General features: G+C 32.0%; 1 protein-coding gene across 1 annotated transcript; it reads left to right on the forward strand.

The window, feature by feature from the left end:
- Nucleotides 1-6,995: 6,995 nt before the first annotated feature.
- On the forward strand, nucleotides 6,996-17,295 carry LOC134714492 (DNA polymerase iota-like). Its single transcript, XM_063575779.1, has 10 exons — nucleotides 6,996-7,178; nucleotides 8,492-8,821; nucleotides 9,171-9,290; nucleotides 11,060-11,224; nucleotides 11,790-11,939; nucleotides 12,310-12,561; nucleotides 13,504-13,682; nucleotides 14,223-14,314; nucleotides 14,742-14,875; nucleotides 16,489-17,295. The coding sequence occupies exons 2-10, from the start codon at nucleotides 8,641-8,643 to the stop codon at nucleotides 17,283-17,285; spliced, it is 2,070 nt and encodes a 689-aa protein (XP_063431849.1). The 5' UTR covers nucleotides 6,996-7,178; nucleotides 8,492-8,640; the 3' UTR covers nucleotides 17,286-17,295.
- The last annotated feature ends 1,244 nt before the right edge of the window (nucleotides 17,296-18,539 follow it).

The following is an 18,539-nucleotide window of genomic DNA, read 5'->3' on the forward strand; positions in this document are numbered from 1 at the left end:
CACGACATCCATCTTCAATTTTACAGCCACACTTTATCAGCTCATTACAACAGGCTGAAGTTGTTGCAATGATGAACAAAAAGGAATCCATATCTGTGTTTTATCTTTCTGCCACCCCATTCACTTGGTGGATCTGTTTGGGGAGAAGGTTCTAGACATTTCCCCCAAACAAAGGTTTGCCTTGTAAACAGCTCGGTTTGTATGTTCTAGTAGAGCAGATTCTGATGGAGGAATGTTATCTATTGCCCTTCCTTTCCTAGTGAAAATATCTTTCCGTGCGTCGTTCAACTTTGTACATTCACTAGTTTTATCATACATCAGTATGACATATTGCTATATCAGTAGCTTGAAATTGAAAATAACATTAGTAGTAGTTATCAAAGGTACTAGGATTATAATTTAGTACCCCAGACTATAAAGTGATGATGTTCTACTTAATGTTTCAAACACAGATGGAATCTCTTCAAAAGAGCTCTATGTATCCCATGCAGTTTTCTTTCCTTTGTAGGCAAATGACGATAATTGATCACAACCTGTTAAGAACTGAAAGAACAAAGGTCCCCGTGAACTTAAAGGTTCAAGACTATTGGCAATGTCATGAACAGCTAAATATCTGAAATTTTTGCCAACTCAAAAAGCAATCCAAAACTCAATCACCTCAATTTCATGGACAATAGAAATTGCAATAACTACGACATCCGTATCAACAGTCCGCAATATAACTAGTTTTAATCCATCTTCTACAGCATCATACACATGCATCATCATCCGTGCATCTGCTTCTTCGTTCTTCGTGTATGCACGGTGATTATTTACTTAAATCTGTTGGTAGTCTGCATAGAACATAAATCCCTTTCGCAGTTATCACCTGTTTCTGGTCATCATATCCTCTTGCTGAAGCTACTTATTGTTCAACTAAACATAATAACAGCTCCATTTTATTGTCTTTAACCCTAAGAAATGCCTTCCAGTTTCCTGGAACTCTTGCATCTGGTAGGACACTTCTGATCACACCTTTGCCTCTTTTACATCTGGTTGAGGCTTTCAAACTTTTCGAGAAGTACTCATCCCAAACTACATCAAGTCGACTTACAAAGCGCAATTGATCATGTATATAAATGCTTTTATAACACCAACAAAATATTGAGGGCGTGTTGCAGGAATTCTCATAAGTATGGCTCACTGACTGCCTCAGAGGGGGACCGCTCCAGTCACACTTTAGTGATTCACTTTATAACCGTCCAAATGTTGCCTATCAAAGCCCCCTCTACTAAATCCACACATGGTTGTATAAGGAAACTTGTTAAAATTTAGATAACGCAAAGTATTAAGAGACAAAAAGTGATATCTTATCAGAAATTCTCAGAAATTATAGGAAACTGGACATTTTTCAAATGTACCTCTATTATAATGATAACAATGGACTGTCTGTGGAAACTCACAGAATTACATGTCCAGACATAAGTACTGTACATGATATAAAACATCACATAAATCTATAAATCTACGAAAACTAGAAACCGGAGTTGAGTGTTCAAATAGTGAGCGCGTGTTCCTGAAATTTTTTTACTTGTTAAATAGACACAAGGAAATAGTCCTCATGAGACATACCACCCTATCTGATCTACATTTTATCACCATCCGAATCATCTTTTCTCTTATTCTTATGCAGTTTACTAAGCGAAGAAGCAGCAAATAAAAATGTTCAAGTCATGGGTTTCATTCGTATGGGGTTCGAGCCTATACGCCATTTTGCATTCGAGGTAATCTCACTGAGGTGGTAATATATGACTTTGTTTACCATGTGTTATACCTTTTCTTTTTAACTACATTAAATTATAATGACCTTCATTTTTTTTAAATAAGATATTTTGAAGTTTCGTTTTGGTGACATTCCTGGAATTTTTCAGTCGCTTCCGTCATGATTGCTCAATGCCTTTGTATGGTTTGCCTAGCTTGCATGTACAGTTGTTAAAGAATTGCTATATCAATAAATTGTTTGAATCATACTATCATAAAAACATAAATTGCAAGACATATCTTTGAGACGATACTTTATTGTTGGATATTATCCCTGTACAGTGGCGGATCCAGAAATTTTTAGAAGTGGGGCCCACTGACTGACCTAAAGGGGGCCTGATCCAGTCACGCTTCAGTGATTCCCTATATAAGCAACCATTTTTTTTCCAAAAAAGGGGGGCGGGTCCCCTGGCCCCCCGCCCTAAATACGCCTCTGCTGTAAATATTGTTATTTTAAATCGATGGATTATTGTTCAATAAATGTATACGGGAAATGCTTTTAAAACACCAACAAAATATTGAGGGCGTATTGCAGGAATTCTCATAAGTGGGGGCCCACTGACTGCCTCAGAGGGGGCCCGCTTCCGTCACGTTTCAGTGACGTGATTCACTTTATAACCTCCAAATGTTGCCTATCAAAGCCCCCTCCACTAAATCCGCCTCTGAAATTATAGGTGGTACCAAACACCTTGACTTAAATGAATTTGGCTTGTTTAATTTTCATAAAAAATAATTCTAATTGTTAACTTTGACCCTTTGACAAAAAAATAAAAATTTCTAAAAACTTGAACCACACACTTTCTTAGAAAATTTTAATGGCCATATGCAGTTTGACAAACACTTATTTTGATCATAGAGAAGCAAAATACTTCCTTAACAATAATATAAATGTATTCTCACGTTAGAATCAAAATGTCGTTTTCATTTGCAATAATAATAGTTTTTTTGTAAAGTGTCTGTCTGTCTAATGATATATAGATTCCTAGTATGTATTTCCGTTGACATTTACATTGGTATGTGTAAGAAAATGGCTTTATTCGGTGTTTTTTTTTTAAATAAAAGCATTATAAGCCTAAATTTTTATTTTTTTTTACGAAAAGCAAAGTCAGAATGATATTATCTTTATATCTCAAATGCTAACATATCATGTATAACCTTGTATATTAAACTCAAGCTTCTATATATCACGTCTTGTTAGAAAAAAGTCTGTTTGTTTACATTTTTGATCATATTCACTCGAAAAAAAGTGGTCACACTCGAAAAAAAAACCGATCAAATCACTCGAAAAACCACGATCCTAGTCGGACACTATACCTACCGGGTTGTAGCTAAAACTAATAATGAGGATCTGATATATTTCAATGAATCTTACCGTTATTTATTGACCCCATGTATATTCTCTTTCTGTCTGTTCTATCTGTTATAAATATCTGATATATTTCAATTCGTTTTACTGAAATGTTCACGACTAAGGTGTACTTTTTCCCGTAAAATTTTTGTGAGAATTTTCATTCATGTGTATAGCTACGAATCTTTTAATAGCAACGCTAGAAACTGCATAGGAGGATAATTAAGACGATCTCACTTTTGATCGCATTGTCTTTTTCAATGTATCTTGCTTTTGTAAAGTGGCAGTGTGATCATAAGTCAGTTATCTCTTTGTTATACCTCCGGGTCCTTTTCTTTATAAAATATCCGAGTTAAATATTTCGACATCTTATATGCATGAATTAATGCAGATCTGTATTTTTATTCATATTAAACGAGAACTTTATTTTATATAGATCAGATCATTTCATGAAATTATGTTATGCCAAATATGCAAGAAAGTCCGTATACAATTTAACGTTATCAGAACGCGAACGTCAAATCACGGTTACGGGGACATTTCATTGGACATCTTAGATCGTTTCGGATTTTCTACCTCAAATCAAACAAAAGTACATATCATATCATTTTAAAGGAAATTAAATGTATTTTCCATTAACATCAGTTAACAGGTGTTTAAAATTTGAGATATAGTAGAATTTCGTTTGATAAAAAGCCTCTGAATTATTCCTTGTGTTATTTTGTCGATCGGGACATTTTATTGGACACGGGAAAAACCGGTAAATGAAGCTTCTTCGGGACATGTATAATTTTTCTGATATAATTAAAATCCATTTTCGTCCGTTATATCTTATGAAAATGAAGACAGAAAGTTTTTTTCCGGGTTGAGCAGCTAATTGGGACATTTTTTCTCTTTTTTATTTAAACTGTTCTGACAATCTTCCTTCTCTTACAGTTAAAAACGTCTATTACTTCATATAACATATAATGTAAACACTACATTTGTAAAATTTTAAACCATTCTACTTACTAATGAATCCGCACTGGGATTTCAAAGACGCACATAAAACAAAATTGTAACAGCGGGACACCCTTAAAATGACGTTATAGGCATCGAAATGAGCACAGTTTTTCATTAAAAAATATCCGAAGCACAAAATCATCTATGTTATTGATTTCCATGGTTTATTTCCTTTCGAATGATATGCATAACATTGCTATTTATTGTATATGATAAGAGCTTGATTTTGAATAACCTGCCTTCTTATCTATATTTCCAAATTGACACCAATATCGTGCGCAACGTCATAATCTTACCGGTATTTATCGACCCCTTGTATATTCTCCTTCTGTCTGTTCTTTCTGTTGTATATCTGATATAATTAAATGAATCTTACCGGTATTTATTGACTCCTTGTATATTGTCTGTCTGTCTGTTCTGTCTGTTGCATCTGATATATTCAATGAATCTTACCGGTATTTATTGACCCCTTGTATATTCTTTTTCTGTCTGTTCTTTCTGTTATATCTGATATCATTAAATGAATCTTACCGGTATTTATTGACCTCTTGTATATTCGTCTTCTGTCTGTTTCATCTGTGATATCTTCTGAGCGTATATAGTTAAATTTAAAAGCAGTAATTCAAGGAAAGTTACTAAGAACAGATCTTCCTGTTCAATAAACGATCAAACGCAGGATATCCTTTTTGCGAGAGATAGAAAGCTATTAATAAAAATCATTTATTTCAAAGAAATACTATTTATCGGTATATTATCTATTTTATAGTTTTAATCATATTCATGTGTTCATACAAGTTCCCATGCAATACTTGATTTATTTCACTCCACATTTTAAAAGTTATAGATCAAAGGTCCATATAAAAGTTAAATCCAAAATACATTTTTCGTTCGTCCTGATTATAATCAACACTCTTACTCCTCTATATCCAACCTTTTATATATTCAGTATATCATGCAATTCAGCCAAAGTGCCAACGAGCTTTTAATGTTATTTGCATGTTATAGCTCGAAACTTACTATCTCACCAATCTATCCAGAAAATAGTTGAAAACATCAATAAAGACTTGAGGGCGTGTTGTGTCCATGATATCATTAACTCCGAGGAAAATTGAAAAAGGAAAGTCTTCAATCAAATGGAAAAATCAAAAGTACAAACGCATCAAACGAATGGATAACAACTGTCATATTCCTGACTTGGTACAGGCATTTTCTTATGTAGAAAAGATTTTCAAACTCACAAGTCGAAAAATAGTTGACAACGCCATGTGATAAAAAGAAGAAAACAAACAAACATACATACACAAAACACAACATAGAAAAATAGACTGAGCAATATACAAACCTCAGAAAGAACAAAGCTGATCTCATATACTCCTGTAGGGCACGCAGATCCTGTTATGGTTCTGAGATACTAAAACTCTAGATTGTTAATAGTGTTGGGGAAAACAATGAGTTTAGGCTAAAATAAAAAGTGGTTTTTATGCCCCATTTATGGGCATTATGTTTTCTGATATGTGCGTCCGTCTGTTTGTTCGTCCGTCCGCGCGATTCAGGTTAAAAGTTTTGGTCGAGGTAGTTTTTGATGAAGTTGAAGTCCAATAAACTTGAAACTTGGTATACATGTTTCTAATAAACGGTCCACAGAAAATAGAAAATGATAGTGCAGATGGAGCAACCGAGTACTGAGGACATCTTTTTTGTTTTTTTTAATAAAAACAATCAAATCATGAAAACTGAGAGATATAAAATATTTATGTTATTGATTGAGCATCAACCTTAGCTTAAATAGAACTCTATTTTATACATCACACATAATTGTTTAAGGAAACTGGCAAAATTTCTAAATAAATAATAAATATTAAGAGACAAAAACTGAAATTTTATCATAAATTCTCCGAAATTATATGAAACCGGAAAATTTGTCAAATATAACCAGATATTTTAAAGATTACATGATGACAGTCCATGAAAACTCTCAAAATTAAATGACCAAACATAAGTACATGATATATAGTTTCACATAAATCTCCGAAAACAGGAAACCGGAACATTTGTTATATGATGAAAGGGAAAAATTATTATTTGTTGTCAATATTATCCCAACAATTAAGATTATCAGTATCCTTATACGAAATAGCACACCTACACAGAACCTCATTTATTACCATGATTACAAATACGTGTATTAGTACATGTATGTAACATTTACAAAAGAAAATAAAGAAAAAGATCAAATTTTAGTTTCTTTTTCTTTTCTTTAAAAATGCCGGGTAGACAAATTTACTGCTATTTTAAAACTGGTGTTATGTTGGGCTGTTATATATATATATATATCACTGTTAAGTCTGATGGGGTTTTGCTCATTGTTGTATGCCGTATCCTGATCCGTACAATGACAGTTTTCTCATTATGACAAACATACCACTGGCACATCTTCTTGCATTCATATTGTGGCGAATTTTTGTTTAGGTTCTATGGTGGTACTTAAGATAAGATAAGATAAGATAAGATAATTTTTATTAACCAATCATGGTGCCCAAAATTTGAGCTATACAATCAAATGAATGAATTACAAAATAAAGCACAGAAAATGATTAGAATGATTAAAGTACATTTAGACAACAAAAAACAAAAACAACACATGAATACACATTTACACTAATTAACCTGATATAAACCAAGTTATTAACAAAACATAGTTGTTATGGGTGCCACTGTGACCTGGAGAAATAACATAATTCTTTATAGTACTAGGTCTATGGGAGACAACTCCTGATCAATTTTATTTCCTATAATTATATATCTATCTATATTTTTCTTCTATTTATGTACCTGAAATGGTATTCTTGAGTAAAGATCCAGCGAAACAAAGTCGGTTAAAAAATTGAAAAATTGGTTTCTTTCCCCTTACTTATACATTCCCTGCTGAAATAAGAAGCAAAAACATTCAACATTTCTACAGTCTATCCTTTATTTTTATACTCCCATCACTTCTGCATGTCTATCAGATATTAGGGAAAACATGAAGGTGATGCAATTTAGATAACGTTTACTCTATAGAAAATCCAGGACAGGCATGGGAAGCCCGGAAGGTCCATTATCAACATACACTGTAGCTGCGGAACCGTAGCTCATAGGTCATTATGTTATTTTTTGACTATTTGTGGACCATAATCTATGGTTCCGCAGCTAACACTGAAGTATTCTTATATATCACAAATCAGAGATGTTTCTTTGGTGTAATTTCAACTGAATATGAAAGGTTCTTGGGGGCAAAACAATGTTTAGCTCACCTGGCCGAAAGTGAGCATTTCTCATCACATTGATGTACTAACATCAAATTCATATCAAAGTAAAGTTAAATTTTTTTTTTAATCTAATGTCAATCATTGGGATGGCTATCTGATTACCATAATTAACTTTTGTGACTAAGTCTTAAGGGATTATAATTGGGATCAGATATAAAATGTCCGGCTGGCTGAAATATTTTTTGAAAGCCCTGCACTTGATGCTATGAAAACATATGGGCAAGCACAGACAGCATATATACTAAATTTTAAATGAATGATTTGATATGGTTTTCCAACAGTTTCATTAGAATTGATATAATATTATTTTGTTTACTAGTTTTGCTAACATGTCACGGTACTCACCATTTAAAAAATTGCAACCATCAAATCACCAATTGATGCAGTCAGAGCTTATAGTACAACAGTGTTATATCCTAAATGACAGTTCCATCTATTAAAATTAAGGTGGTACCTAACACTTTCGCTAAAATTAATTTGACTCGTTCAATTTTCATCAAATTTTGACAAAGTATTCATTTTTGAACCAACCGTTTTGTCAGAAAAATTACACTGGTTATATAGCAGTTTAACAAACACCAATTTTGATCATTGTGAAGCTTAATAATCCCTTTACAACACAACGTAATTAAAACGTTTAGCTGATTTTACAGGGTTATCTCCCCGTAGTGTTAGGTACCACCTTAAGAAAAGAATAAGAAAATGATACATCATGTTTCCATTGTTTAGCATGTTTAGCCACCTTTAACATGCTAAACATGCTCAATGTCTATTTTAATACATTATACATGTAACGTCATTAACATGATTAAATGGAGTTGCCAATTTCTTAGTTGTATCATCATAATCATTAGTTCTCTGAGTGGATTCAGGTGTGCTTGATATCAAAAAAATATTCACTAAAGGGCTCTGAAAATTTATATACATTAGAAATATCACAAAACACATACTTGCTATCATTAGCATTTTATTATCGCAGTTGCTAAAGTGCAGTGTTTATCTTGTTTAAAAAATATATATACTTTTTTTTCAGGTAGAAAAAGACTTATTTTGATCAACATGATCAATACTCATATATTGAAATGATCAGTTAATAACTAGTCAGCTAGGGTACTTGTCAACCTTATAACAATACACTAGAGTAACCAAACTTTAATGCTTTAATACATATAAAGTGCAATAATGTATGAAGAGGATTATACTGGAATAGACGTACATGAAGATGATACTGGAATAGACACACATGAAGATGATACCGATTGGACAAATCCTTTCTTTGAACATGATGATGTGCATAGTAAACATTCTGAACCAATACAAAGTAAGAAGAAGAGAAGTAGTACATGTAATGCAGTCTTGACAGGTTTGTATAAATACTTAAATCACTAAAACTCAAAATAATTTTCTATTAATAATAAGCAAATCCACTTCATTTAAACTTAATAATAGTGGACAGTTGTCAATTAATCCACATCTTCTTATTATACATGGACAAGATGAAGGGAATTAAAAGATTAGATACTATTCTTTAAATTGTTGTTTGTTAAATGCAATTTTCTAAGCTTTTTGTGTCTATAGAATAAAGTTACCTTTTTGTTGTAAAATAATGAGCACTCAATTTAAACAAACTAGTGAGTCAATGATTTATATCATTAGATATATGATTTAATGGTGCAACTATTAAATTGTTACAATTTTTATTTATTTTTCAGAAAGTGACGTATACATTTCTAAGTTGAAGCACACAAGAACTATCATACACATAGATATTGACTGTTTCTATGCTCAGGTTGAAATGATTAGAAATCCTAAACTTAGAGACAAACCACTGGGTAAGAGAAATAAATTTTATTCTTTACTGTAAATTTATCCTAAAATCATGAAAATTGGACAGATCTTAAAAGTGAATATAGGTACTCTCAACTATTTCCTTATGGATAGGATATTAAACAGATCTAACATGTCTACACCATTCTTTAAAAAAACACATTTGCATATCCTTCACCTAGGAGATTTATTGGTTGAACAAGTATCATATGGTCTGTATTCAGGTATATAGAACAATGTATTTATCAAACTCAAATTTACCTTCAAGTGTTTTTTGAGATATAATTGCTTTCAAGCAATCTTTGGACTTATACCATTGACTCAGGGCCATGCCCTCACGTCAACCGTTTTATTCTAAACATTAAAGAACATCTTAGATTCTTAAGATTGGTTTGCTTTAAAAGGTAAAAACAAACAAAAGGATTGAATTCATGCAACAATCCTATGATGTTCCCATTATCTTCTTATTTCGATATTTCCCATGATGACTTTTATGCATGTTTTAAACAACACGTAAAATTAGAATTAAGCAGTATTTACTTTACTTTAGGTGTTTTTTTTAATTTAGAAAAAAGGTCAGAGGGAAAAGCGATCTCGAGTTCTCTAATTTCTGATAAATCTATTTCTGTCAGAGAAGAATTGAAGTGGGAGTTTTTCTTATATGTTACCGTTATGAAACTGATATTTGATATTGTACTTCCATAGAGTAATGGAGAACCATCTAGGTCTTTTGATTAACATTTAGTATACGTCTTTACTACAAATCACAAGTCTAGAGTTTTTAAGATAAGTATGCACATGCTGCTCGTCATGCATGTATTTTTCTTGACTTCAAGGGGTATCAGATTGAATGGTTGCTCTGGATTCCCCACTCCATTGACTAATTTGAAACTCATGAGATCCTTGCTATGTCTGTTTGATATTAAGGGTTATTGTTGTTGCATAATTTAAAATCATATGCATCATTTGAATTAGAATAAATGCAGTCCACAAAGTAAAGGTGTAACTAGAACACCCCTTCAGCCGAAATGGAGTCTTCCATATTATCACTTCCAGTTGTTGCCCTTAATTATACTTCCCTCAATTCAGAATAAAAATATGACGATACATCGAGAAAAATTAACTTGTTCTGTCGATATCATATTATGTTAAAAGTGATTGCAATTTAAACAGGAATGTGTACAGAAAGGAGTCATGCCAACTGACCCAAAGGAAATTAAATATTTAAAGAGATAGAAATGGGGTTCCTCCTAGAATTCAAGTAGAAAATAGGTGATAAGGTATGAAGTGAGATACGTTCTCTCACTCTCAGTGACTGCTGCCAACACATGGAAAGTAAATTTGGAATTGATAGTACAAAATAAAAGACAATAATTGCATTGTCCATCCACTAGTATCCAGGATTGGCTATTTTTAAAGTTGAATAACTATTTAGATTACGTAAACTACATTTTACATGTGCAGTTGAATTATTTTTGAGAATAATACTTATAACATGTATCAATGAAACAATGGCAATCGTATCTGCAATCATGCTCTTTGATTGGATATTCCAGCTAAAGATTATGTTTTCATGGATCATCAATGGAATTTACTGTTTCATGTAGATATGATACACATCATTAGAAATTTAAAAGTTTTAATGTCACATATATGATTTATGACATGCCTTGGTAGCTGAAGGAAATCTCTATAAGTTAGAGAACACTTTTTGAGACATCTATTTTGTTTTGTCATAACGTACTCATCAAGTCTAATGTTTTGTTTTTTACAGGTATTCAGCAGAAGTACATAGTTGTTACCTGTAACTACAAAGCCAGGGAATATGGTGTTACTAAATTAATGACTTTAAAAGATGCAAAGGAGAAATGTCCACAGCTGGTGTTAGTGAATGGAGAAGATCTTACACATTATAGAGAAATGTCATATAAGATATCAGGTAAGGTTAATTTGGATTCAGTTTTATTCATTAGATAACAATATTAATGGGTTTCGTGGGTACAGGTGAACCACAAATTCAAACAATCATGCAATTAATTACAAATTATCTTCAAGCTTTGTACACAGAGATTGGCAAAACCACGAAATCAAATATCCAAGAAGTTGCAAGTTTTTGTCAATCCACAAAAATTGATACTCACAAGAATAAATGAATCCACTGTAACATGTTCATGGACAATAAGAATAAATGAATCCACTGTAACATGTTCATGGACAATAAGAATAAATGAATCCACTGTAACATGTTCATGGACAATAAGAATAAATGAATCCACTGTAACATGTTCATGGACAATAAGAATAAATGAATCCACTGTAACATGTTCATGGACAATAAGAATAAATGAATCCACTGTAACATGTTCATGGACAATAAAAAAAAATCAAATCCTTTCAATGTATAAGAAAATTATTATATAGTGCAATGTCATTTAAGTTGACATGACTGATGAGTTAAATGTTAAATCTTTTAGCAGATTTTTGAATTTATCCATTTTTTTCAGAATTTTTGCAGAAATACACACCAAATGTTGAAAGACTTGGATTTGATGAAAATTACCTTGACGTATCTGAAATAGTTAAACAAAGAATTAATTCTAGGTGTCAAGGAAGAGAGGTGAAAGGTCATACATATTGTTTAAAAGAAGAGAAAGGTATGTACATAATAATCTCTTTACAGAAGTGATACATTTTTGAATATAACAATAACCAATATTAATTATATATTTATAATTTCTGTCCACTCATCATTTTTTACTTTTCTTCCTCAACTGAGAAAGAGTTGTGTCCCTTGATAAAATAAAATTAGGTAGCTTCTGTTTTTGTCTCTGTCCCAATAATTATTTTACAAGATGGGGAAGACATTTTTTGTTAAATCATAGAAAAAGAATATACTTGTAATGATATGAGGTAATGTCTGTTGTGGTATATTTGTTTGTTTGTTAGTTGGTTTGTTTGTTTGGTTTATATTTGTAAATTATCTGTAGACAGTTGATCAATATAAATTCTATGCTTCATTTATAGACACGACTATAGATACTGTGCAGTGTGACTGTGGTTGTCAAGAAAGATTGATTGTTGGTTCAGAGATTGCTAATGATATCCGTAGTGCCTTGTATGATGAGTTAGGAGTTACATGTTGTGCTGGAATATCCTACAACAAACTATTGTCAAAACTTGTAGGAGAACAACACAAACCTAACCAGCAGACAACACTCTTTCCACATCAGACACAAACTTTTATGTCTTCAATGAAGAAAGCAAGTAAAATTCCTGGTAAGAATGGATGTTTTTTAAAGGCATCCTATAAGTCTTTAATAGATATAGAAAAATGCGGTGTGAGTGCCAATGAGACAACTCTCCATCCAAATAACAATTTAAAGAAGTAAACCATTATAGGTCAATGTATGGCCTTCAACACGGAATCTTAACTCACACGGAACAACAAGCTATAAAGGGCACCAAAATTACTAGTGATAAACCGTTCAAACGGGAAAACCAACACTGAACAGTCTAATTTATAATAAAAAAAACGAGAAACTAGAAACATGTATAAATTACATAAACAAACGACAACTACTGTACATCAGATTCCTGACTCAGGACAGGTGCAAACATTTGCAGCGGGATTAAACGTTTTAATGGTACCAAACCTTCTCCCTTTTTCTGAAGCAATAGCATAACATCACAACATAGAAAAACAAAGGATAAAATATCAATTGGCAGATTTAACTCAATCAAAAAAAGTAGTTTCATAAATTAAGGTTATATGATGATTGCATGATGCTATTATATGGAAGTTTTTAGTTGGAGTTTGTAATCCTTGTTGATTTTACATCTATATGTCTAAACAAAGTTTTACTAAAATGATTTGAATAAATCATTAATGGGACTATAGGAAATTGAATTTCTTGTATATTGGCTGTATAGCCAGTCAAGGTCGTTAAACACTTCCATTTGTTGAATTTCTTGTTGACATGCTAGGGAATCAAATACAATGCAGTAGAACAGATAGAAATGTAGTTGGGTTTAAGCTAAACATACATTTTAATGTCATATTTTAAAGAAAGGGAGATATGTACTATGTAAACAATAAAGAAAGAATTAGATTTCTGAATAAGTCCAATGGTTGTCTTAAAAGCTGACTCCTCATGCAAAATGCCTTACAAAAAAAATTCTAAATAAAACTGTCATATGGATATTTTGTATACGTTCCAGGTATAGGATCAACAACATCAAAGAAATTAGCCAGACTTGGTATTGTTAGTGTATTAAATCTTCAAGAGATACCAGTGGCAGACTTAATACCAGAGATAGGAGAATCTCAGGCTCTTACAAACAAACAGTTGAGTTATGGTATCGATGACAGCCCTATTGTACCGTATGGTAGACCACAGGTTATTTTACTGTTCTTTCACATAGATAATGATATATACTCTTTAACTCTTGTATCTATATCATTCTGCAAAGTACTGTGGTTCACAAAAAAGTCCATAAAAACATTAAAAAGATATTTGGACTTAGACACCACAGAAGGATTAAAATGATCATGAAAGTAGATATATATATATATGCATGTACAAGTCATGTACTCCAACTTTAGTGTGCCTCAACAAAATATTATGAAACATAAACACAATGCTTATTTACCACAAAACTCAGATTAAGTTTGAAATTATGTGGGGTCACTTTTACTGTTCTTGTGTTATGTCCCTTAATAACATTATGTACACATTACTCATTTATTTACAGTCTGTTACTGTAACATTCATGTAAAACAGCTTAATTATTTTAATCATTTTTTTGGAATATATATATAAGAATCACAGAACTGACTTAATGTAAAGGGACATGTAGGCAGAATCTTGTAAGCTAATTATATAGTTACACAGGGTTTGTTTTGAATCAGATTAAGATGGTTAGTTATATATTTTTAGACCATCAGTGATGAAGATTCCTTTAAGAATTGTAGAACGGTACCAGATGTAAGATCCAAAGCTTCACAACTAATACAAAGCTTATTACAGAGGTATTGTTTTTGTCTGTAAAAGAATACACTTACTTACAAAATAACATGTGCAGTTGGAATCAAATACTTTGCAAATGTAATACATGTATGAGAAAACATAGATTTATTATTTATTGAATTTTTCACTACAGAATGAACTTTAGTCACACATTTCTCAAATACTACTCTGACTAATCTGTCAGACACCAGCTTTCTGCTTTCCTATACTTTGAATTAGAAGCTGGTATACTTAGCAGGACAACCTGTACATGTGCAGTCTTGATGAATTTAATAATAAAAAAAAATACTCTAGTTGCCATCAGTACTTTTTTTCTAATGGAATAGTTAAATAACAAAAATAGATACTCAATTGGTAATTAATCATTCTAATGAAGAATATATTTAGTTGATCTTCAAACATTTAGATATTTCATGTGTTTTATCTTAGGCTAAAAGTGGATGGTAGAATTGTACAGACTGTTAGACTGACTATACGTAAACTGACTACTGATAAACAATGGACCAACAGAGAAAGTCGTCAATGTCCTGTACCTCATCATGTAGCCACAAAAATTATTCAAGGTAGGGAGGAACTAAAATAAAGATTTTTTTATGCCCCATTTATGGGCTTTATGTTTTCTTGTCTGTGCGTCTGTTCATCTGTCTGTCATGTTTCAGATTAAAGTTTTTGTTTAAGTTTTTGGTTGAGGTAGTTTTTGATGAAGTTGACTTCAAACTTAGTAAAAATGTTCCCTATGATATGATCTTGCTAATTTTAATGCCAAATTAGAGATATTATCCCATTTTGATGGTCCATTAAACATAGAAAATGATAGTGCGGATTGGGCATCTGTGAACTATGTACACATTATTGTTTGTTGTTGTCTTGTTTCAACAAAGTTGACATGTATACGTTTGTGATTAGCTCTGTTTAAGAGAGCAAATGGTGGTAGACTGCTACATGTACATATAGGTGAATGGTATTTGGTAGGCAGTCGTAATAGCATTGGCACATCTCATTTCCGTGGATATTTTTTTGGCCCTGTCCCCTTAGTCATTTATTTTTTACTTAGAAATGTTTGCTTAGTTAACATGTGATTTGGTCAGTTTAAGAGAAACCATTAGTGGTAGGTCAATGATATTTGGTATGCATATATCTGAGCATTGGCACATCTCATTTTCATGGAGATTATATATTTTTGCCCATGCCCCCTCAGTCATAATTCATTGTTTTATAAGTAAAATTTTGTGTTTATGATAGTTTGAAAAGAACCATTTATGATAAGTCAATGGTATTTGGTATGCAGTTATATATAAGCAGTGGTATTTCTCTTTAAATAGATGCTATTTGGCCCTGCACCTTCAGTCATTGCTCATGGACAATGTAAATGTATAGTTAATATGTTTAAATATAGCCTTCTTGATTTCATCATTTGCTTATACTATTGAAATTCCAAAAGTTTAGACATACAGGGTACTTGTATTTTACTGATCAATATTAAAATAGACAGTTCTTAGGGGTCAACATAACATTCACACACCAGTTGCAGCTAAGACACAGAGTTCCCTGGAAATTTGATGATCTTTTTAATGGTGTAGTTTAGAAATGCCTTTAGAAATGAGGTTTAATATTAGCAACATACATGTTTGAGAGGAAAACAAAACCAAAATGAGTTTACTCTAAACAAATCTTTAAATGTGTTAACTTTAAAATTATTATGGTTAGTGACAAAATATTCTTCTGTCCTTACTGTACAAGAACTTCACTAGGGTTATCTGATCATGTAAATGTCATGCTTTATTCAAATTTATCATTACAATTAAGTTATAGTATCAAAGTCAGATTTACGGGATCCTGTGACATTACTTACATAGTTCATTTATCACAGGTAGCTTATATTGAGAAAGGTAAACATGGTAACTAAAGCCTTTTCTCAAATATATGTCTTGATAAGACACATTGCTCAGATAGGAACAAATAAACTGATGAGACAATTCAACTTATCCACTCCTATAATCTTAAGGCTAATAGGAATTCCTGTGAGCCAAGGTTTCGTGTTGAAGACTGTACTTTGACATATAATGGTTTACTTTTATAAATTGTGACATGGATAGAGAGTTGTCTCATTGGCACTCATACCACATCTTCTTGTATATATCTGTCATAATTTAATATGCATTATTTCTATCCACAGGAAAGACAGATTTGATTTTGCCTGAGTTAGAGAAGCTAGTGCTCGCATTGTTTATGAAACTGGTTGACACAAACACTCCATTTCACCTTACATTGATGAATATTGCTTTCTGTAATTTGGCAGACAAACCCAAAAATTCAATACAGAATTTTCTTTCACCTTCTAAGTCGGAAATATTAAGTAAAAACAAAACTGAGAAGCAAACAGTAGAAAATGGGTTAACTAATTCTGAGAATATAAACAAAGCTAAAAAAGGAATTTTGAGTTTCTTTAAAGCAGCTCCGGACAAAGACAAAACTGTAGAAAATAAAACAAGTGAACTTGAAATTCAAACTGGACATGAGAGAAAAAGGAAATGTGAAAGTAGTTTTTCAGACAACTCTTTAAAGAAAGTGAAAGGCGAGAGTGAAGATTTCACAATAGAGCCAAGTACTTCTTTTAGTGGGGATTCAAACTTTATGGAGAGTGTAGATCAAGACGTGTTAAGTCAGCTTCCTCCTGATATACAGAAAGAAATATTTGAAAGTTCAAAAAACAACCAATCCTGTAATTCAAAAAACAGTACAGTTACAGAAAATATAAGTAACTTGTGTGATTCAGGAGATGATGAATTAAAAAAGAAACTTATGACTGCTGGAATAGATGCTAATGATTTTCTGTCATTTCCACCTGACGTTCAGAAAGATATTATGGAACAGTACAAAATAGGTGTTCAATCAAAAACACCTTCACCAGCAAAGCAGCACAAAAGATCAATACTCACATACTTTACTACAAAAAACAAATCTCTAAAATAAAAAAAATTACAATTTATCCTGTCTTTATATACCCAAGTTATTAATTATTACAGAATATGAAAAGTCATAAGGTATGCTTTCCTCACTATTTATGCATTTAAATTTGGCATTATGTTTTCTGTTCTGTGTCCATCTGTTTGTTCTTTCGTCTTTCTTATTTTAATGCAAATTAGATTTTTGACCCCAATTTTAGGGTCCTCTGATAGAACATAGAAAATGAAAGTGCTAGTGGGGCATATTTGTACTATGGGTACATTCTTGTTTTGTATATTTTCATTCATGTTAGCCTTGGGCAAAAAATCCCTGCAATCTTGTATTAAAGGATATTTCATCAGTTCTGCTTGAATCACATGGTCGAATTTAGGTAATGAAATAATCTACACTCCAGCTCAAAATATGTCTGGAAAACCATATGACCTTCCTCTAAAGGTCACTTTATAATGAACAATAAAATCAAAGCTTATGAGACAATTCCTGATTCAATTGGCCAGATATTTCAGAAGTACAATAGAATGATGCTGGAGTAGACTGATTCCCATATTATGTCATGAACAGTGCACTTATTATTAAATATACTATCATATGTTGTGCTGTACTACCACCCTCCCATGTTTAGTGGGCACATTAAATTAAACCCTGCCATATACATAATACTGATTTGTACATTAATCAGGTTGTTAGTTTTTGTGTTTCAATCATTTTACATTTGTTTTTTTGGTGGCCTTTTTTTATCTGACAGTTCTGTCTATGGTATGGGCTTTGCTCATTGTTAAAGTCTACGGGGATCTATTGTGTTTAACTTCTACATCATTTGGTTTCTGGCATCTCATACATTGTTGTAAGGGATCCTAATAAATATTTGATTTCAATACCTTGTAACCAAAGGTTGACCAGATCTAATTTTAAACTTGTCATATCTGAAGATCCATAGCATAAACTCCTTTAACCTTTATATTAGATTGACAAACACTACCAAAGAATGCAATACTGCTGCATTACCTCATTAACAACAGGATTACCATAATTTTGACTGAATTTTGCTTCATCCCTAGATGACAAATAAACACCAAAACACAGATACAATAATACAGTAGCCAACCTTAGAAAGAGGTCGAATATTTCAAAAAGTCACAAGTTAAAAAGAGAAACTGAAAACACCATAACAAAAAAAGATGACAACTATAAACATGTCCACAAATCACTCCAACGAAAACTGCGCAACACAAATTACACCCGAGATCTTAAATATTTGAA

Source organism: Mytilus trossulus, chromosome 4, assembly GCF_036588685.1.
Source record: "Mytilus trossulus isolate FHL-02 chromosome 4, PNRI_Mtr1.1.1.hap1, whole genome shotgun sequence".
Taxonomy (NCBI): Eukaryota; Metazoa; Mollusca; class Bivalvia; order Mytilida; family Mytilidae; genus Mytilus; species Mytilus trossulus.